At 41.3% G+C, this 21,322-nt stretch overlaps 2 protein-coding genes across 4 annotated transcripts in view; one reads left to right on the top strand and one right to left on the bottom strand.

Moving 5' to 3' along the window:
- The window catches only part of IL6ST (interleukin 6 cytokine family signal transducer), a 36,044-nt gene extending 28,929 nt beyond the window's left edge, over nucleotides 1–7,115 (top strand). For both annotated transcript variants that reach the window (XM_085213904.1, XM_085213905.1), the window contains 2 exons: nucleotides 500–581; nucleotides 1,370–7,115. In XM_085213904.1, coding sequence (XP_085070030.1) covers nucleotides 500–581; nucleotides 1,370–2,095 — 808 coding nt within the window. In that variant the 3' untranslated portion in view covers nucleotides 2,096–7,115. The remainder of the gene's footprint in view (nucleotides 1–499; nucleotides 582–1,369) is intronic.
- Nucleotides 7,116–10,286: 3,171 nt separating this feature from the next.
- IL31RA (interleukin 31 receptor A) overlaps nucleotides 10,287–21,322 on the bottom strand; it is a 36,737-nt gene continuing 25,701 nt past the window's right edge. For both annotated transcript variants that reach the window (XM_085213906.1, XM_085213907.1), the window contains 4 exons: nucleotides 19,458–19,598; nucleotides 18,140–18,233; nucleotides 16,616–16,694; nucleotides 10,287–16,105 (listed from right to left, as the gene is read on the bottom strand). In XM_085213906.1, the coding sequence (XP_085070032.1) occupies nucleotides 15,497–16,105; nucleotides 16,616–16,694; nucleotides 18,140–18,233; nucleotides 19,458–19,598 (923 nt within the window). In that variant the 3' untranslated portion in view covers nucleotides 10,287–15,496. The remainder of the gene's footprint in view (nucleotides 16,106–16,615; nucleotides 16,695–18,139; nucleotides 18,234–19,457; nucleotides 19,599–21,322) is intronic.

The following is a 21,322-nucleotide window of genomic DNA, read 5'->3' as shown; positions in this document are numbered from 1 at the left end:
CTTTCATTTCATAAAGTACAGAATATTCTGTTTAACTATATTCAAGCTATTTAGTGTTAGGAAACTTTAATTTTACTAGGTTCTTATTTAGTAGTGGCATATATTGTGTCCTCTTCCAGCTCTTTTTACCAGTTCTTCTCTGTGGCTTTACCTGAGAACTGAAGTGTTTTCCCTGAGAAAGAGCATCTCTTACATGTCCCCAATCAACTAACTTTTCTTTCTGGTTTAAAAAAAAAACTATTTGCCCTTCTCATTCTGACATCCCTGCTGCTTCTAAAATCAATTCTTAATAGACTATAGTTGAAAAGCCCATCTTGGAACATGTCCGAACTTTGTTTTTAGTTGTGAAGTTTGCCGTGATATGCATAGTTACCTCAAAGTAATGAAAGTGTATGCTTATACAGACCTAGGTAATATTTTCTACCTAAATACTTGCTCTGTAGTATCCAGATAGGAATTTAGAAGTGCATCTTTTAATCTTGCTTTTACTCTTCTGCAGAATTAAAAAGCATATCTGGCCTAACGTCCCTGATCCATCCAAGAGTAACATTGCTCAGTGGTCCCCGCAAGTTCCAGCTAAGGTAATACTCATTTTTCTGCATCCTTAATTTTCCTAATACAAAAGGTCTTAAACTAACCAAAGAGAGTCTTCTCCCTGCTGAAACACACAGAGTTATGGGTTTAAAATAAGACTGGATGTAAGTTTCACAACATTATTATATGATATGGCTAGAAGACTTAATTGTCAGGTAGATCCAGTGTTAGAAATATATGATCCTTAGCACAAGTTCACAGCATAGAGCTTGAATTTACTAGTTTGAAGGGCCAAGCCCCAATTATTATACTCATTAATGGGAAAACAGTACTAATTAAACAGCTAAAGATTCTTAAAATTTTGTACAGGTAAGTGTGAATGAGAGGGAGATCTAAAATACGGATGCTAAGTGTGGCAGAAAAATCTGTGCTCTTTGTGGGATGGATGACAAGAAATTCTGTTCAGTAAACTGCGTCTAACATCTTCTTAAGCTCTGATTTTGAACATGCTATTGAGAGTACGTGTGCATGGCCTCTGTACAGAATGTTCTGTACTGCGTAGTGAATGGTTTTCTGTTTACAGTTCTTCAGAACAATTAAAAATTAGACCAAAGTTCCAGTTGCAGTTCTTAGAGTGCTTATGGAATTATGAATATAAAACTACATCTTTCATTTTGTAACAGATAGTTGGAGGGTATTGCCATGCTCAATAAGCAGGCAAACTGTATGAAAAATATTGGAATTACTACAGAGAAAGAAATAAGTTATTTAATATTTTGCTTGTTTTCAACTTAAATAACCTTCCTCTTAGGCAACATCCTTCTCTTTCTTTCAGCACAACTTTAGTTCTAAAGATCAGATGTACCCAGAAGGCAGTTTTACAGATGTGAGCGTCGTAGAAATAGAAGCTGATGACAAGAAGTCTTTTTCAGAACAAGATCTAAAACCTTTTGATTTGCTCAAAAAGGAAAAGAGTACTTCAGAAGGGCACAGCAGTGGTATTGGAGGATCCTCGTGCATGTCTTCTCCTAGGCAAAGCGTCTCTGATAGTGATGAAGGTGAAACTACACAAAACACTTCAAGCACTGTGCAGTATTCAACTGTAGTACTTAATGGCTACAGAGATCAAACACCTGTACAAGTCTTTTCAAGGTCTGAATCTACTCAGCCTCTGCTAGATTCAGAAGAGAGATTAGAGGATCATGCTGGAGGGAGTGATGGAACGACACAAAGGCAGCATTATTTCAAACAAAATTGTGGTCAGGATGAAACCAAGACAGACAGACCATTCTTTGAAAGAGCAAAGCAGATTATTTCTGCTAATGAGGAGGATCTCGCTGGATTTGCACAACTGCAGATCTCAGGTCAGAGTTCACAGCCTCTAGGCTTTGAGCTGGAAGAAAATACCCAAGAAGCTGCTCTGCCAGATGTTTTGCAGACAAGTACTGAAGGACAAACTGTGAGACCTGAAACAGTGGAGGGAAACGTACCATCAGTTGATGAAATGCCAAAAAGTTACCTCCCGCAGACTGTGAGACAAGGGGGTTATATGCCTCAGTGAGAGAAGAGACTGGCTATATTAGGCCTTCATTAGTGCCTGTTCACACTTTTTTTCCTGTGTTTCTGATAAAGTAAGCTAGATATTTTTATCTGAATGCAGATAGAAATATTGAAATTAGGTGAAGAATAATTTGACAAAGTACAATAAGGACTATGTTTCCGTGGAAAATCTGCAGTCCAGACCTACTGGAGATTTACTTTTATGCACTACATGAAATCATATTTGTCTGAAAAGCTGAACAAGCCTATGTCCTACCTTGCTTTTTGTCTTGTCATATCAGATTTACACATGATTGAAAATAGCAAGTTTCAATTAATCACATTGGCCAACAGACCTCCTGGAAGAAATACTTTGATTTGTGACAGTGTACAAGCCTAAAAAGCCAGCTTCGGTTGCTTGGAGCATCTTTGTGCAAAAATGAGACTGAAGTTCAGTATTCTAAAGCGTAAAAATACTGTATCATACACTTTTTAACAGCTTGATTAACCTTCAGAGTTTTGACTGGCCCAGTGTCACAGTTTCAGATTTATCAAACTCAGTATGCAAGTCATGCATCCCCATTTAAAAACTACATACAAGTTGTGATGGTGTGCAGGTAAAAAATGCTATGATTGCTTGACTCTGAGTGCTACTATAGTCACTGATACTCTGTCTGCATTTAAATACGCTTGCACATGAAGTATATAGTAATTTGGCCTAAAAGTGTGCCTTGCTACTGGCAGTTCAGTCTTTGTGTTTAAATGTTAAATCCAGGTGAAAACACAGATGAGGAATTAGTCAAAGATTTCTGAACCCCAGTCGCTTCCTGATCATACTGCATCTCGCCGGTCATGTTAATTGACTTTGTATAATATGTGCCCCCTTGGCAGTGTACTTGAGAGATAAATAATGGGCTGACGGATTGCACAGTCCCTATAACTGCTCAGGAGAAGGTGAATAGGATTTTCTTCCTGATTGACTATGAAGATTCATATCACAGGACTTCCTTGAAACAGAACATAGCAAAAACCAAAGCGCTCAAGTCATTGAAGTGCTCAGGAGAAGAAAAAAAAAGCAACTACCCTGAAATTGACAGTTACTGACAATATGAATCTCTTATCCAGCATGGTCCACAGATAATATTTGTGGCTGCTAAAATTCCTCATGTCTCAGTTTGGCCCTGTTCAGATGGTCTGTGTTTTATTACAGGTACATACAATTGCATTAATATAACCCTCTTCCCTAACGATGAAATTTTACGACACTCTTGTAGATGTTTTTCTTAGTCTAGTCAGCTTTTCTAACTTGACACTAATAACCTTTCATTCAAAACACTACATGCTGTTCTGTGAGAATAAAAAGAGAGTTTTAATTCTCCTTCAGCAAAAGGGAGATCTCCAGAACCTTTCGTTGCTGTGATACATGGTGCTGCTGTCCTGCAAAGCACTTGCTAAAGGCCTTTGAAGAACAGATGGAAGTATGATGTTCACTTCTTACGCTTTTGTTTCAAAGAAACTCAGTGCTAGTGTGAATTCAGAATATTGCTATTTGGACTACTCAAAACAGAGTTCTTAAACTTCAATAACATTCAACATTCTGCAGTTCCTTTCTGCTTACAGTATTTTTCATGTATGGGCACTTTTTTTCAACTAAAATGTGATGTTGCAGGTTACTGTAACTGTACTTCTCTTCGGAACAGATCACCTTCCCTCCTCCCTATGCCACCTCAGCACATTCAGCCTCTTCCTGTAGAGAGCAAGGCACAATGAAAGCTATGCTGTCATGAGGCAGAGGAGGACGTGTCTGGTTTTTCAAAGGCTGAAGGAGCATTCTGTTATCAGAACACATTCCTCTTGGAAAATGGCAGCAGTGAGTTTGTCCAGGGATAGGTGTGTCTTCTTCAATCAAACTTCGATGTGGCTGTGGAAATAATGAGTAAAAGGGAAAGTCAGTGTGCGTGCTTACTTGAAGTGCCCTACAGCCACATGCTGTCTAATTCACCTTCAGCTGATCTCTGAAATGTTTTGGGCTGCGATTTTTATGGCCACAGTTTGGCTGCTTAGCTTGAACGAATGTTGCTTTAAACATGCTATCTTTCATCTGTGATCCAGCAATACTAACTTTTGGTAACATATGTCATATCTGAGAGACCACTTCAGCTGTTTCTAAAGTTACTGTTCTCTTTCTGTCATGTAGAGGGAAAGCGTTTTGTTCTCAGTTGCTGTTAACTGTGAACCATTTCCAAAGTAAGTTAAAAATTTTGAAGTGATTTTTGGGGGGTCAGTGGTAATGAGAGTTCTAGCCTGTCACTCTTATTTCTTTGTTGGACACTATGGGTCTGTGGTAATGAACTCACACAGTTGTGCAACAGAATATCCTGGCATGGGTTCTGTGTGGCAGATTTACTTTGTCTTTCTATCTCATGCATGCATCTAGGAATAAAACTGTGAAGATGAAGCAGGAGGTACTTGTGGGTGAATAGCCTACAGAAGCCACAGAGAGTCTGAGTGACAGGTTTGCTTACAACTTCATAAACCTCTGTGCCAAAGTGCTGTGTTGTACAGTGTTTGGGTTTAACTTGGTTTTGTACTTCATATGCATTACAGCAACAGAGTTGTATCTAAGAGTTGCACGCAGGTTTTAGAGTGTATGTAATGCATTTTAGCAAGCCACTGAAATTCTCTGAATTTGGCCTGAACATGATAACTAAAAAAAAAAGCTTTTTTCTTTTTTCAATAACTATGGTGCACTTTACTAAATAAAGGCATTATTAAAATTATACTTTACTATTGACACTTTAGTGCCCATCTTGATTACCTAGACTGGAATTTTTCAAGTAGAAATGGGATAATAGGTGAGAAAAGCATTCTGCTTCCCCTTCTGCAGCAGGTAGGGATGGTGAATAAGGAAATGTTTCTCCTGTATGATCACACTTGGAGCTGCTTTCAGGCGCAGACTAACTCCTCCTCTGTTTGCAAGAAAAGTGCTTCTGTTATTTCTGTAGTGATGATCAGTGTGCTCTGTTAGAACAGGAGGTTGGTGGGGTTGATGCTGTGGCTGTGTTGGCTTGTTTCCATGGTGCTTAGCATGGGAATATCTTCTGTTGCAGTGAAAAAGTCTTGGGGTTGTGTTTCTGCTTACTGTTGTAAGCTAAACTACCTGCTAAGCCTCAGGCTAACAAGGTGAAGGACAGCAGAGCAGAAACGTTCTTAAGTTAGTTTAGGATTGTCTGTGTTAGGCATGTGCTGATCAGTGTGACAGTAGCTCAGCAAAGTGATAATTTTGCAGATTTGCAGAAACTTTGGCCATATCACTGGGGCACAGGGCCAAGTGTTCCCATGGCTGCCCCTTGCTCACAAGGACTGTTCTGGTTCTCAACACTGGGAGAGCCCCTCTGCCTGCCCCAGGGTTTGGCAGCTTAGGCTTTGACTGTAAATTGTGAGCACCACCAGATGGCTAAAACCTACGTGAGCACACTGAGGGAGTGTGGGAGTTGTGCTGCTTTAACTTATCTAATTAATGCCAGGTCTTAAATATCTAAGACCCACGTCAGTATATGCTGCTATCCTACTGACTTCACAATAGGATCTAGAAATTCAGAGCAACTCAGAACTGGTGTAGTCAGCCCCTCTAGGATGTGTATGCATTCAGTGATTTATATGCATTAAAAGGGCCTAAATAGACCAGTTTGTCTTCTGTGAGATGGTTGTGATTGAGACTAAGAGCTACTTAGGTACATTCCTTGAAGTGCATTAAAAAGTTCCACTGATGGCCGGATCCTAAAAATTCCCTGCTTCCCTATAAATGCTGATCTCTTGGCTAGATGGATATGTACAGGCATTTCATATTCCTATATTTGCCTTTAATGTTATTTGGAAGCAGTTTATAATAGCAGAAGTATCATATCACCTGTGGTGGAGCAGCCCGTTGGCGATCACCGCCTTCAGTATTGCAGGGAGCCTGGTGCAGGAGTCTGGAGAATGGCAGAATCACATAACTCTGCAGCTGATTCATCAACTCCTGTTTCTTTTCCCTAAAAGTGAAAGGATTAATTAAGATGAAGCTAGAACACGCATATCTGCTTTCTCTATCGTTCCCTTCATAGCACTTGTGCAATCTGAGCCATTCATAAGACAGAGCAGTGCTGACTCTATGCGCAAGGATGCACATCAAGGCCACAAGACTTGTTGCAGACTACTCTAATGACTACGGCCAGAGCGCAGTGGAGCGGGCAATGAATAACTGATGGTGTGCAGCGCGGGGCAGGATGTGTGTATGCAGGGACGGCTTGGTGGTGGACACAGGCAGTGACAGCATGGATGTGCTGCAAGAGCACACCTTGGTGATCAGTGAGAAACGAGTGCATGGCACTGCTGGCAGTGGCCAGCTGCAGCGCGGCTTCCTCCTGCCCTGACCTGCAGCGACTGCACTGCACCTCTGGAACTGCCAACTGTGGAACCGCTCACAGCAGCCACTCTTCACAGCAAAGCACATTCGTTCATGGATCCGCTTGGCTTACCGTGGCCTTTTTAACGGACTGGACTCAGTTGTTGTCGCACAGTGGTGGGCAGTCTGCTCCCCTCATGCTTTCTGTGGGGCAGAATGGATAAAGGTGAACTTGAGGTTATGTCACCGAGTACATCTCAGTAAGCGTAGTCGTAAGACATGGGGATATTTAACAAGGAAAGTGCCTTGATGCTGAACACTTAGTGAATGTAATGTTAAATAGATTTTATTATGTACCATATGGGGTTACGGCTGCCTGAGCTACTGCTGATGTGTAACCTCTGCCAGCTTTGAGCGCATGCTGTGGCAGCCGGCTGAGCTGTGGGTGCGTGCGCTGTCTATACAGAAGTGTTTCCACAGCACTACGCAACCTTCTCTTGCAAGCTGCATGTTTATTGTCATAGACATATTGTCATAGACTGCTTTCTACAATTTACTTTTTACTGTAACGTTTGAATGTCTTTGTTACCCAGCTGAGCCTGAACGTTGCATTTGTCTACTACATAATATTAAAAAAAAAAAAAAAAATTCCAAACTGTGTCTGTCAGAGTCGCTGTAGAGGTTACGGGGCATTCTCTCCCCTTTCCGTTCACCCCGGGCGCGGTGCGTGGCAGCACCGGGCGGTTCGAGTCCCTTCGTACAGGCGTTGGTGCCGCTCCCGGCGCTGCGTCCCGAGTCCCAGCCCCTCCGCCGGGTGCGCGTCCCGGGGCAGCGCCACCGGACGGGGGCAGCAGCGCGACGGGCCGCGAGCCGGGGCCGCCCTCAGCGGCGTCGTTCTCCGCATTTTGTTTGTTACCGTCGCGCGTCCGTTTTGGCGAGGCTCAGCCGCCCCCCCCGCCAGCCCTCACTCCCGCCACGTCCGTGCCGAGAGCGCAGCGCGGCCTTCGGGCAGACACGCCTCCGCCTCCCTCTCCCGGCCGCGTTTCGCGCCGGAGGTAAGGGGCTTCTCACGCCGCCCCGCCGCTGAATCATCGCGCGGCGACGCCCGGGCGGGGGGAGGCCGGGCCCCAGCGCGGCCCGCCCACATTCCGTGCGTTCCGGGCACAAACGCTCCCGCGGACCGGATGCAGCTTTTTCCCCTGCGCCGAAATCGAACGCGGCAGGAAGGCACGGCCGAGAGCCGCGCACGCACCGTCTCGTGTGGTCCCGCCCCGGGGGGTTGCGACCCCACGGCGGCGCACATCCCCGCCCCGAAAGCCACGGGGCCGCGCCGCTCACCCCGTCCCAAACCCGGTGACCTCGGTCCCGAGGGAACGGCGCAGGGCGGCTGCGTCACCTGGCAGCGCCCGCCCCCGCGCTGCGCTCGCTTCCCTGGAAAAGCCCCTCGCTCCGCGGGCGGGGGGGAGGGGCGCTGCGGGAGCGCCGCGTTGCGTTCCCGGGCGGCTGCGGGAGGAGCGGGGCCGTTCATGGGACGCTGTGAGGCGATTTCTCGCCGATACCCGGGTCTGGAGGAAGGTTGCCACTCTCTGGAGAAACGCGGCGCCTCTAGGGCCATAGGAGATGGAAATGAACTGGCCACCCTGGCACTCCCATTGGTATCCGAGAAGTCATGGCAGCCCGGTGAGGTCCCTCGTGACTGGAAACACGGACACGTCACACCCATTTTTAAGAATCATAGAATCGCTCAGGTTTGAAAAGTACTTAAAGATCATCGATTCCAAGCATGACCTAACCATATTACCCTAACAACCCTCCGCTAAATCATGTCCCTGAGCACCACATCCAAACGGTTTTTAAACACATCCAGGGACGGTGACTCAACCACCTCCCTGGGGAGCCTATTCCAGTGCTTAACAACCCTTTCTGTAAAGAAGTTTTTCCTGATATCCAATCTAAACTTCCCCTGGCACAACTTGAGGCCATTTCCCTTCATCCTGTCACTTCTCACCAATGGGAAGAGACCAGCCCCGCTCTCGCTGTAAGCACCTTTCAGGTACTGGAAGAGAGCAATAAGGTCTCCCCTCAGCCTCCTTTTCTCCAGACTGAACAGCCCCAGTTCCTTCAGCCACTCCACAAAGGGCATGTTCTCCAAGCCCTTCACCAGCTTTCTTTGGACCTGCTCCATCTTCTCATTGTCCTTTCTGTACTCAGGTGCCCAAAATTGAACACAGAGGAGAAGATGACCCAGACTTCCAGCCTATCCTGGGCTGCATCAAAAGAAGCATGGCCAGCAGAGTGAGGAGATCCTGACCCTCTGCTTTGTGCTGATAAGGCCTCATCTGGAGTACTGCATACAGATGTGGAGTCCTCAGGATGGAAGAGACATGGACCTACTGAAGTACATCCAGAGAAGGGCCCACAGAAATGATCTAAGGGATGGAACAGCCTGAGACATGAGACATGAGGACAAGCTGAGAGAGCTGGGGCTTTTCAGCCTGGAGAAGAGAAGGCTCTTGGGGAGACATGAGAGCAACCTTTCCATATCTAACAGGGGCTATAAGAAAAAATGGGACAGACCCTTTGGCAGGGCCTGTGGTGACAGGACAAGAGGAAATGGTTTCAGACTAAAAGAGAGGAGATTTAGACTGGATATAAGGAAGACATTTTTTACAGTAAGTGTGGTGGGGCACTGGAACGGATTGCCCAGAGAAGTAGCGGATGCCCAGTCCTTGTGGACATTCAAGACCAAGCTGAACAGGGCTCTGAGCAACCTGATGTAGCTGTAGGTGTCCCTGTTCATTATAGGGGAATTGGAGATTACCTTTAAAGGTCCCCTTCCAACTCAAGTGATTCTGTGATTACACAACTGGGGAAGATACTGGCCAACTTCTCTCTTTGAAATCAGCTTGAAAGCAATGCAGGGTCAGGCACTGTCACAGCAAAACATGTGGAGTCATTTAAATACAAATGTCAACATAGAAACGCCCAAAGTAAACAAAAGCGACCACAGTACAACTCCTTTAAAGGTAATGACACAGAGATCCATCCCCAGGGGCTGCAGCAGTGGGAGTTGTGCCCATGGGTGTGGGAGGAACTGGGCACTGCAGGCAGACACACAGCAGCAGCCGTGGGGACTACAGTGGCACAGGGTGGCACAGTGCAGTTTCCAGGAGCGTGGTGCATAGGCATCACCATCCCCTGCTTGAGGCGGCCCTGGCAGCACATAGGCACAGAGAACAGAGACTTCAGCTCAGGGCAGGAGCCTGGGGAGCACATGGACAGCAAGCCTGGGGCTGAGGCTCTGCACAGTCCCCGCTGGCAGGCGATGCCAGAGGGAGCAGACAGCTGGTTTCGGGGCTGCAGCACACAGTGTAGCACAGTGGTGGTGCAGCGGCGGTGGGTGCTGCCCTCCTCCTTCTCCCTTCAGAAAGGCCAGAGAAGGCCGCAAGTGTAGGAGAAGAGGTGAAAATGAGCACAAACTGAAGCCGTACGAGGCAATTGGCACCAGATACGATTCACAGTTTCTTGCCTCACAATGCCTGCACAACATGAAATCACCTTAAGATGACACCGTGGAGAGCTTCATCAGGAATGCAAAAGCAATTAAACAAAAGGAAAGCAAAAAGGAGGGGAGAGGTGGTCCTCAAAAAAGAGCAAAACTAGCTGTATAACAGTGAAGAACACACTGCAGACAGAAGCAAACACAGGGATCATGCTGGGAGACGTTGGCTCTCAGAAGAAAGCAGCAGCCACGCAGGCTGTGGGAGAGAAGGGGCATGGGGCACTATAGAATGAGCTTCCTGTTAAAAACAAAGACACTGTGTCCTCAGGGTTAATTCCTGTATGCATAAGCTTTTTAAAACATATGTTTTCAATTAGAAAAAAAGTCAGAATCCCCAAAAGACCACGTGCAGACTCAACAGAGAGCTGCCGCACAAGGATTTGTCCCGGAGGTGTGCAGTGCTCACTTCATAGAAAGAAAGGTAAGAAGAATTGTCCAGATTTTGTCACATTATGGCAGAATCTGCTGTAGCATAATTCTGGAGCCTCTCCAGCTCCCTTTCTTCAGGCCGAAGGGTTCCTTTCAGTAACATTCCAAGTGGACAACACAGAGCACTAACCCTGATTTTAATCTCATGAGCCTTGTTTCTGGCATCCCTGAGTACTACTGATTAATCCCATGGTTACGAAACACAGTATTTCTTCATCAGAATCCACTGCACATACAGTTTCTCATCTAATGGAGAAAATCCTGCTGTCTGATCCTTGGCAAGGGCATACGGCATTCTCAGGATAGCAATGGTAGATCCAGGAAGTCTCAGACTGCTTTTCTGAGAAATACTCACTGCAAAGCTTCTGTTCCGTTGACTCAGTCACGGTAATCTAGATACACACACAGCTTGGCTCAAGAGGTTTTCAGCAGCCTGGGGCTAAGCAGTGCCTGAAGAACAAGACAAGGGCTTCCGAAAAACGCCTGTGGCGTTCATTCAAACTTGAAAGCGTTACCTTCATTGCTCTGTGCGACTCGTTAACGCTAAAGTGGTACTTTGGGAACAAGAAGTGCCGCGCTACAGCGCAGCTCCTTCTCCCGTTGGGCCGGGGGATCCCACAGCTCAGCCCCACAGTTGACAGCCCTGCAGGCAGTGAGCAGGGGACTGGCACTGCCTGCACTGCAGGGCGCAGCGCCAGCGCACCGTGAGCTCCCCTAGGCTGCTCCACTGACTGCATCCCCGAAACCCTTCCTAGAAGTGTGCCATCCTTCTAAGAGCTGAAGAGAGCCAAAGACATTGGATGAGCAGAGTACAGCACTAAGTAATACCTCTGCATTTACTTCTCTGGCAAGTCCTGTTTTAAACAAATTTAGAGAATAAATCTACACCATACATACACACATCTGCTTCAGTTCATGTTTTGATATGCTATTAACAAAACTTCATTCTGTGGAAGAACATTTTATTCAAATGTCTGTGCCAACTTCCAGACTGTCGCTGTTCATTCTTCTGTTCTGGTTTCAAAATAGCCAGCCAAAAATAGTTTGAGTTAAATTAAATAGCAAGATGGCAGCAAAAATGTTTGCTTACTCATGGAAAAAGGACAAACAATAATCATAAGAAAGGTTTTGAAAACAAAAAAAAAAAATCACTAGAATAATTTTTTTCTCAAATACTAAAAAAGACAATTTATTTTAAATAACAGAACAGCAAGAAAAGTGGAAAAACAAAGGCTAAAAATGAAATGTTTCTCACACAGAGCCCTGCTCCTAAGTTATCAGACTGGGACACACAACACGTTCACAGAATCAGACCTTACTGTTAGGAGCAGTATTACAAAATGAATGCATAAGCCCTTCTGTTGGCTCCATTTACAAATATTATTCTCTGTATGTGGGACAGAACAGTGCACACAAAGCAGCCATTTTATGCAAAGCTCTATCTTTAAGATGGGGTGGCCACAATGAATAGGCGTAAGACAAGCTCATCACAAGAACTTATTACAACCACTGTATTTACTCCTTCTTGCGTGTTTACTCTTTCTTGCTAAGAGGCAAAAGATAGTGCTATTAACAACTACCTGAATTTACAGTTGGTCCATGCAGCTGTGGGCTCCAGACTTAGACACCGTGAGGATGCGCCCTGCTTCCTGCTATTAACGTTGACACAGAGCTGCAAAGTGAGCCTTTCGCTCTCTTTGCAGAGAACTGGAACCCAGAGCAGAGCTACCCTGAACTCCATCACACGTTTCAGCCTGTTCAAAATCAATTTTGCACAATCTTAAATCATATGTATATGTTATATAAGCTCTATGTGTTATATGTTAAGCAACATTTGGCAGGGTATCTTAGGTGAGTATTTCAGAATAGCTGCTAGCAAAGCATAAAGCTATTAAATAAATTTTCACAGATTACCTCTCACAGTAACAAGTATGACATTTGCTGTTAAGGCATTGCTTTGTGCACGTGACCACTGAGATTGCTTGTTACAAAAACATCAGCCCTATTGCTCAAATCTGTTAAGGGAGATTTCAAAATTAAAATCTCAGATTTCTTTCAATTAGAGTTTCAGGTTATCTTCTCTTGTGATATTTCTAATCGTCGGCAGCGTAAGACCAAAGGATTTGGTAATGGCAAAGGCTACCAGCCGAAAGCTCGCTCTCATGACCACATGCTTGCATGCACCACAGTACAGGCTGTAGACTGAACGATCCCCAGAATGTGTTCCTCCCAGCCTTTTAGAGCACAGCTTTGAAATATACCCAACACAGCCAAACACCACTGCCCTAAGATCCTTATTTGCAAAGGTCTGCTCAGCTTAACCATGAGTCTCGCTTTCTCTATCACAGCTGCAATCACCAAGCATTTAAAGTGATTATCTTACTACTGATCTTAGTAATTGTCTGTATATGGGAGCACTGGAAGATAACATCTATACTGTCACTGTAGTTCAGGACTTCAGCCTGCCTGTGCCTCAAGCTTCTCAACCATCCATACTGCTGAAGTGTTGGTTTGCACTCAGCAGAGAAGGGAACAAGCACACCACTTTCCCATATGGGAAGTTCAGAGGTACTGACAGAGGTGGAGAAGACAGCCTTGGACTAGGCACAGTCATCCTCCTTCCAGCACCACGTGCTCAAGTCAAGGCACATATTGAAACAAGAAGCCACATCTGAACAGCAAAGAACAGCAGAACATCAAATACGGTAAATACACAGATTAGTATTTCAGGTCAAAGGCTGGGATCCTGTGGGCAAGACTCCATGCATATTTTAGAATAAAAGATCGCAGTTTGCCATCTCATCCATTCTGATGAACAACAGACATCAGCAATATAAATTATACCAACAGTTGCAAGTGGAAGGTGCAAGTTTTGCTGCACAAATAATAGATTAATTGTGACATTTCTCTGTATCTGGGCTCAGACACAAGTACGCATGTATTTATATGTACAAAAGCAATTCACTGGACAGTTTCTCAGAGGAACTGTTATAGTTTCATAGATGACATACCGGTGTAATTGCATCTCTTCTGCTGAAGCTGTACTAGCTTGCAACAGCAATGAGGCCAGCTCATTGTCTCTTCCTGAAAGTCTGTATCCCTAGACACTCTGCTTATTACCCACTACAAGGAAGCAAACTGTGAATGTAACATCTGAGCTTTCCTTATTGTGAACATTCAACATACTGGAAAACTGTACTGCACACAGATATGAAATAATATGCTGCCCACTGACTATATAATTTTGTTGTCATCACCGCAAGAATACTTCAGTGTTCTTATACGAGCTTATTCAGTAAAAACAGGCATACATGCAAAAAAGTGCAGTATCTTCCTGTAAGGTCTGAAACGGTTATAACCATTAGGGAAATAAAGAAGGGAAAAAAATAAACACCCATGCAAGTAATTGCAGATGAGTTGCACCTACAGAAGAAGCCTGTAATGGACCAAGTTGAAATGGTAATAAGGTCTCAGGTCCTTCCTGCCTGCCCTGAGAGATAACAAGAATCAACAGGGTGAGCTGTACCTAGAACACATCTTATGCTGTTAAATCTTAAAGCTGTATACAAAAACAAAGCCTACAGGATTACTATGCAAAAAATGGAACACGCAAATGGAAGCAGGATTGAAGTAACTGTGCAAAGGTGACATGAACCCATTTGCTGAGGCACAGCAACAGAAGCTGCAAGTCCCTTTCAAGCACTGTGCTCAGATTAAGGCTGTCACTTTCAAGTGTTTACTTCTGCTACGGAGATATCAAACTTGGATAGAAAATTCAGCTCTTCTGAACAAGTTCCCACTCATGATCAGAAGTTGGAACATCTATCTCAAGAAGTCATCAGCAATCTCAAAAAAAAGAGAGATCTGTTTATAATAGATACGCTTATATCACTTTTTAGGAATATTAAAGTATAACATAGCATCTGTAGTGAAATATACACTGTGGCAAGAGAAACATTAAGTAGCTGGAGCCAGAGCAGACTATTTGCTTATGCATCCAAATCATCTGGGAGATGCGTCCATCTCTTCCAAGCATTCATTAATAGTGCATTTTTTTCTCTTATTTAGGGGGTTTTAATGGACATAAGTATCATAGGTCATGTAGTGTGAGAATTTTGTCTGTAATTGGTTAATCTGTTAAAGTCTGGGGGATTTCCATTTGTAGAATTTGAAATTCTGGAGAGCTAAATGTTAATTCTAAAAGACTGAATGTTTAATTTAGCTTTTTTTTTTTTTTCCCCCAGTTCAAAATACCACAATTTCAACTGAGAAGAACAGTTTTAAACTAGGAGAAATTAAAGGCAAAGTAGCAAGAAGATAAGAAGATATCATGCAGTAAACAACTAAAAAAAGCAGCGCCAAAGGAGCATAAAATACAGAGAATGACTGAAAATGAGAGAAAGGAAAAGAAGCAGGAAGCCAACACAAATCTCCCTTTTCCAAAGCGTAGACAGGTCAATAGCATGTACATAACATATCCTCTCATTAAAGATATGGCAACTATGAGCCAAACTGCTGATTCGAGAGTCAAGATGCACAAAGATGATTACCAACTATCTGTGAGATGGGAGAACAGTACACATAAAGCTAGATACAAAATAAGCATGGGAAAAAAACAGCAAAGTTGTTCTACTTTATGTAACTTAAGGAAATATTTGGGAGATGTTGGCTGTTGGCTCTGTTCAAGTTCGTGCACATTGCCCCAGGAGTGCTCATCTATCTGAATTGATTGCCAAGGTTGAAAGCAGCAAGCTACTTGCACTGCTTGGCGTTCTCACAGGGAAAATCAAAAACAAAGAAAAGCTACGTCCTTTGCCTTACTACTGACACATTTCTCTGGTTTAAAAAATAAAAAATAATAAAAAATTAAAAATCCCCAGCAACTCTGAAAGTGAAGCTTCACAGGAATCAACACGGTATGTTCATTACCACACAGCTGTTCAAGGGAATAGGGTAGTTTCATACGAGGTAACCACGACCATCCAGGAAACACATACAAAAGCAGTGCTACCAGGTTGGGACTTCACAAGGAATTATTTCCTCTGCTAATGAGCTGTTGCCAGCCCAACCATGTCCAATGTTATATAGGATTGTCCTACAACATTTTGTTGAAGTCCAGGTAAAACAGTTGCCTGGCTTTGGGGTTCATTCTTGCTGTGTTCTGACAAATTCTCAGAAACAAATTCTCTTGTTTTAACAGAATTTCTAAGGTACGGATTGAACACGCTTTTTTCACTGAAATCTTCTCTGCTTAAAACTTCTTCATTATCATTTTCTTCATTTTTAATTGAGATCTGTTGGGATTCACATAAATCATCCTCCAGCATTTTGATGGGTTGGAGTTTCTTGGACGGTATCAAAGCTGAATGTATTTGACTTCTGAAATCCTGATCAGTGATTATGTAGGGCATGGATGGTGAAAGGTGCTTAGCAACTTCCTGTTCTTCGTTATTGAGTATCTTTTCATCACTATTTAGCAGAGTTAATTTGTATTCAGAAATATTCTGTGCCTCATTTGTATTAATGTCAGTACTTCCAGAAACACATTTTTCACAATCCATTAGTAGTGATCCTTCATGTTCTTCTTCAGGAAAACAATCTTCCAAAACACTTATGTTTTCCAGGCCTCTGGTTTTATCCTCACATGCCACTCCCTTTGAAAATGAATTATTCTGTCAGTATAAAGGTGTGTATTTGAAAGTTACACAAAGATAGATAAATTATCAGAAGACTATTTAATATATGAAATATTACTGATTTAAGTGCATTCCAGCACATGCAGCTAAATGTGAATGAATATCTTAAAAATGACAATGTTATTCTATCCATTTGGTAAATACTTTCACTTCATGCTTTGAATGAACATGCACTGTTTCCATCTAGTCCACTCTAACCAACTGTTGTATGGACAAAATTTAAAATTCATAGATTACACTTTCTATTAAATCTTGATAAACTCCATTGAAATATAAAGTATAAATGTATAAAAACATCAGTGAGGATATATGAAAACAGTTAAAAAGATGGATTATCAACTTCGATTATATGCTGCACTACATTTTTTGTGGAGAACGGAGGAAATATCAAGATGTGGAGATTTCAGTCACAAGGACTTGTCTTCTGCCCGTTTGATCCCCTCTTTAATAAATATAACCACGTGTTACCATAGCTGCGTCAAGAGGCCACTGCACTGCAATGCTCTCTGCAGGATTGGGTACATCAGGCCAGCAAACCTTTTTAAACCTGTCAGTGAGAAAGGATATTTAGTCAAATGTTGAAAAAAACAGTTTTTTAAAAATCTTGTGTTACAGAGACTACAGAATTAATTGTTAATGCACAGCAGTCAATTTTCTGATCATACAGTAAACTAAATTATAACATCCCAAAATAAAGCTGTATACAGAAACTGCTGTGGTTATGCTTCTGGTAGTTCTTTAGGAAAAAAAAAAAAAATTCCAAATCAAGTAAATTACACTCTTCTGAAAGAGTTCGAAGAAGTATACCACACAAAAGGAACACTGAGTTCTTATTTTAACAGCAGATAAATCGCGTTAAGTGAAGCAGTATCTTATAGTCCTCTCATGGAGTAGTAGACAGGAAAGAAAATAGTTAATTCATATTATTTTTTAGTGAATCAAAACTTGGCCAGAGCTTGACTTTTCACATCAGAACTTGATCCACAGAAGAATATGAACACTAAACTACATCTGAAAGCATTCTCTGGGATGAAATTATAGTTTCTTTCTTTTATGAAAAATCAGAATAAACAAGGAAGATGAAGATGTGAAACTGCTGCAAATCACACTTATCACATCAGCTATACTTACAAGTATATACTATGTTTATCTATCTATCTGTCTATCTATCTATCTATCAATTTATATCTCTTTAGAAGTTTTCACATCTTAGAACCTTCCAAAAGAGTTGTTACTGTTAAGCTTATTATTAAGCTCTGTCTAAACAACCCAGTCATTCTTCAGGCACATTTTTAACCTTAGCAAATCCTTACAGCCATCTCTGGGATATTGTATCCCTGACTTCTGAGAAATCTGAAATCTGGCTGGGGGCTTCTCTGACAGCAGATAAAAGAATTACAGATCATATATAAATATGGATTCACACCCATGAATCAAGCATACACATGCTTTCACATGATCAATTTTTTTAGTTTATTTACAGTGCAAGGAAATTATATATAAACTAACTAAAGTAATACTAGCATAGCTAAGATCAGCAATACAGCTTAAGTAAAATGTGTTTTAGTGGTGTGCTTGCAAGACATATATTAAGAGTATATGGGAAGCTTTCTTTTAGTTTTATTAAACATTATTACTTCAACATCTGAATTAAATTATACTTTTCTCACTTGAGAGTCCACAGAACTGCAACTAGCATGTAACGTTCCATAAACTGATACAGAGTACCAAATCCATCTCTCTCTCTTTTTGTTTTTCTAACTGCACTTTCTGAAATTAATATTTACTTTTAGTCCATAGCATATTAACTGGTGTTACAAGATAATCTGTATGCTTAGTTATTTGTTACTCCATCTGCCAGCCGTACTTTCCTAATTTGACACTGGTATGAAAACCAACACAGAAACATTTTGAAAATAAATAAAATATTCCTTTTTATAATTTAAAATATATTGACTAGATTCAAATTTAGAAGACGAAAAACATACTTACAGGTGTTTTTTCATAATGCACGTTATCCAAAGGCCTAACAGAAACAACATGCTTAATCCAACTGGTAGAGCAATGAAAATAACATCTTCTTTATCTTTAGAGGAAAAAACAGATGGTCATCATTTCTTCCTGTATTTCAATAAAACAGCTGATTTTCTACATCAAAGTCACCTAATTAGCAGCACTGTAAAACCCTTTGCCAAAATTAATCAAAATTACTCAGAATACTGAATAGTACCCATTGTACAACGTGTGAAAAGTTGAGCATTTTTCCTCCACCTACTAAGACAGAAAAAGAAGAAAAACAAATAGCATTACGCAATAATCCAGACTGGAGTGGACCAGCTCACCCTGTCCAACATAGAAATCAGAATCAGGTTGTTTAATCCTGCGCCAGTGCCAACCACTGACCGCCATCCAGGATGAAAAGCCTAATACACTTCTGGGTACTTGATGTTTTTGAGTAACCCAAAACCACTGTATAGTGACACTGCCACTTGTTACTACTGGATAAATTTTACATACAGTGCCAGACATGGATTTTAAGTATGCTTAAAATATAGTTCTAATGACTGAAACATACTATACAGATTTCTGAGCTAGCTTACAAGTACCTACCAGAGGCAGGTACAGATAGCAACAGAGATCAGATTTCAGCACAGCCTAACCTATCTTGTATGTGAGTGGCAAATCTGCAGAAGAATTTACAGGAAGAAAATAAAATTAGCTTCACATCTCATATCCTGTTCAAGGGGCAACTAATGTACTTTCTTCATATTTCAGTTCACACATACACGCATATACGTATTTCACTGTGACTATATGCAACTACATATATGTATACACACATGCATGTATGGAAAACATTCCTCCAGAAGCATGTGATTTTCTTCTTGCAATCACCTTATTAATCCCCATAGTAAAAAAGTTACTCAGTGCATAGTCATTCTAAACTTAGTATCTTGGATGGAAATATCTACTTTCTGATCAAGTGTAAGACACCCTATCCCATAACTGATGGCATAGAAATAACATGTTGATCCCACAAAAAATTATAGCATTCCACAGTTTTACTGATAGCAAAAAAAAAAAAAAAAAAAAAAAAAAAAACCATGGCTTTTTGACTTATCTCAAGTTTTAACTCTGTAAAGATTTCCAGTGAAATCAAGTTAAATTCAGCTCGTGTCGATCATTCTTACTTGCTTTAATATCCATTTTAAAAGTTACTTTAACAAACATCTAAACCAAAAGAATCCTGTATTTATTACCCCCAAAACTGCTTTCAAAATAGTAGTGACTAACCTTGAAAACTACTTACTGAATTTCAAAGTCTTGAATGTTTTTGGCTCTCCACTGGTTCCACCAGCGCTGTTGCTTGCCATAATATAGACAGTGTATTGTGTATTAGCCTGCAAAGACTTCAGTGTGTATTGTAGCACATTGGAGTCCACTGTTTCATCTTTTAAGGAAAACATTTATGTCAGTAAACACACAAAATAGCAGTTTTTTTCTATTTCCATAAGCTCTGGAATCCAGGCTAAGAAATTAAAACCTTAAAACAGCTGGTAAAATCTGTGTTTCTGCAGCTCATAAAATTTGACTATATTTCTAACAACGCAGCTAGACACCCATCATCCAAAAGAATGCAATCTACAGGGCTTGGATACCAACCCCATAAAATCAGAGGAAATTAGCAAATTTTCCCTTGCTAATTACTGGAATTAATGTGGGTATGTTTTACATTAGAAGTATTTTAGACAGGGAACATATCCTAACATTTTATGTCTACGAACTGATAAAGAATATGTTCATAACATGGAATTAAAACATTTTCTGGTGAATTTAGTCTATGCCAGTATATTGTTATTCAGACAAATTAAGAACCACTGGGGTAACAATATGTTGCAACATATCCTGAGAATAAACAAAGTACATTTCCCCTAAATCAAGATGGGGAAAATGAAGTCCTGGAGTTAAAAAGCCATCAGTGAGATCACCTTGGCACATACTCAGAGTTCTATTTTCTGATGTGACAAACAAATGTGACAACAGAAAAGCCTAAAAAAACAACATAGTATAGCCAGGTTTTGCCTTTTAAAATTAACTTAATTAACTTACATGAGCTGCTATTTAAATGTTTTTTTTTTTTTTTAAGAAGCTAATCTGAATCCCTAGAATAGACATGGTCTGTTTCACATGAGAAGCTTTTCAATGCCTTACACGTTATTTGGTTACGGCTGTGTGTGGGAGAATGACCCCACACAAAACATTCAGTAACTAATATGGCATAACTCATTCAGAAATTAACATGGCAAGAATAATTGTACATACAAGGCTCAATCTGACAGAAATTGTCACAGCTTCTTTCTAGTTTAAAGACTGTCTAAAATACTTTTGCCTTGGCTCTGAACTGGTTATCCAGAAGCAATTGAAGACATGCCAAGATTTATTAATTTGAGGTTGTTTAAAAAAATATTATGTTAGGTATCTGCTAATGTCTTCTTTGCTATGTCTGAAGCAAAGAAGGAAAAGAATCATTTCTAAAATATTGAGTGATACAACAGTACTCTTAATAAATCAAGCAGGAAGAAGAAAATTAGGTCACGTAAACACTTCTCATAAAAGATTTTACAGAAATTATTGCTATAAGTCTCAAACAGAATTATATTGAAAACTTGCATGGATACTACTCATGATACATGAAATCAAGAATATAATCAAAAAGTTATGCTGGCAGCCTACATAGCAGGAAAGCTGTATCAACCACAGAACATTAAGCACATTTGAAGAAATTAATCTAAAAAAATATGTCCAAAGAAAAATTTTCTTGGCAGCTTATTTTAGCTCTGTGACTATCATTTACTATTTTGCTTTTATTATAAAAATAGTTCTAATAGAAAATTTCCACCACACTGTTCCAGAAGGCATCCTTCCAAGGACGTGCATGGAACTTACAAACTCACTGAAATCTCATGAACTTTAAATCCATGAATTTGCACAGGATCTATGCCTCATTAATGTATTCCATCTGCACTTTATCTCCTCTACTTTTGTTATGATTTATTTTAACTGGCTTCAAATATGTCATCATAGACACACTTAAAATGAAGAAAGACTAGTACTTATGCAAGAGTCGAAAACTACAAGTATACAAGTATACAGCAAATAATAGTTTCTGAATTT

This window comes from Meleagris gallopavo, chromosome Z (assembly GCF_905368555.1).
Source record: "Meleagris gallopavo chromosome Z, MGAL_WU_HG_1.1, whole genome shotgun sequence".
NCBI classification, from domain to species: domain Eukaryota; kingdom Metazoa; phylum Chordata; class Aves; order Galliformes; family Phasianidae; genus Meleagris; species Meleagris gallopavo.
The sequence above is the reverse complement of the archived record's forward strand: the minus strand, read 5'-3'. Positions and strand labels throughout refer to the sequence as shown.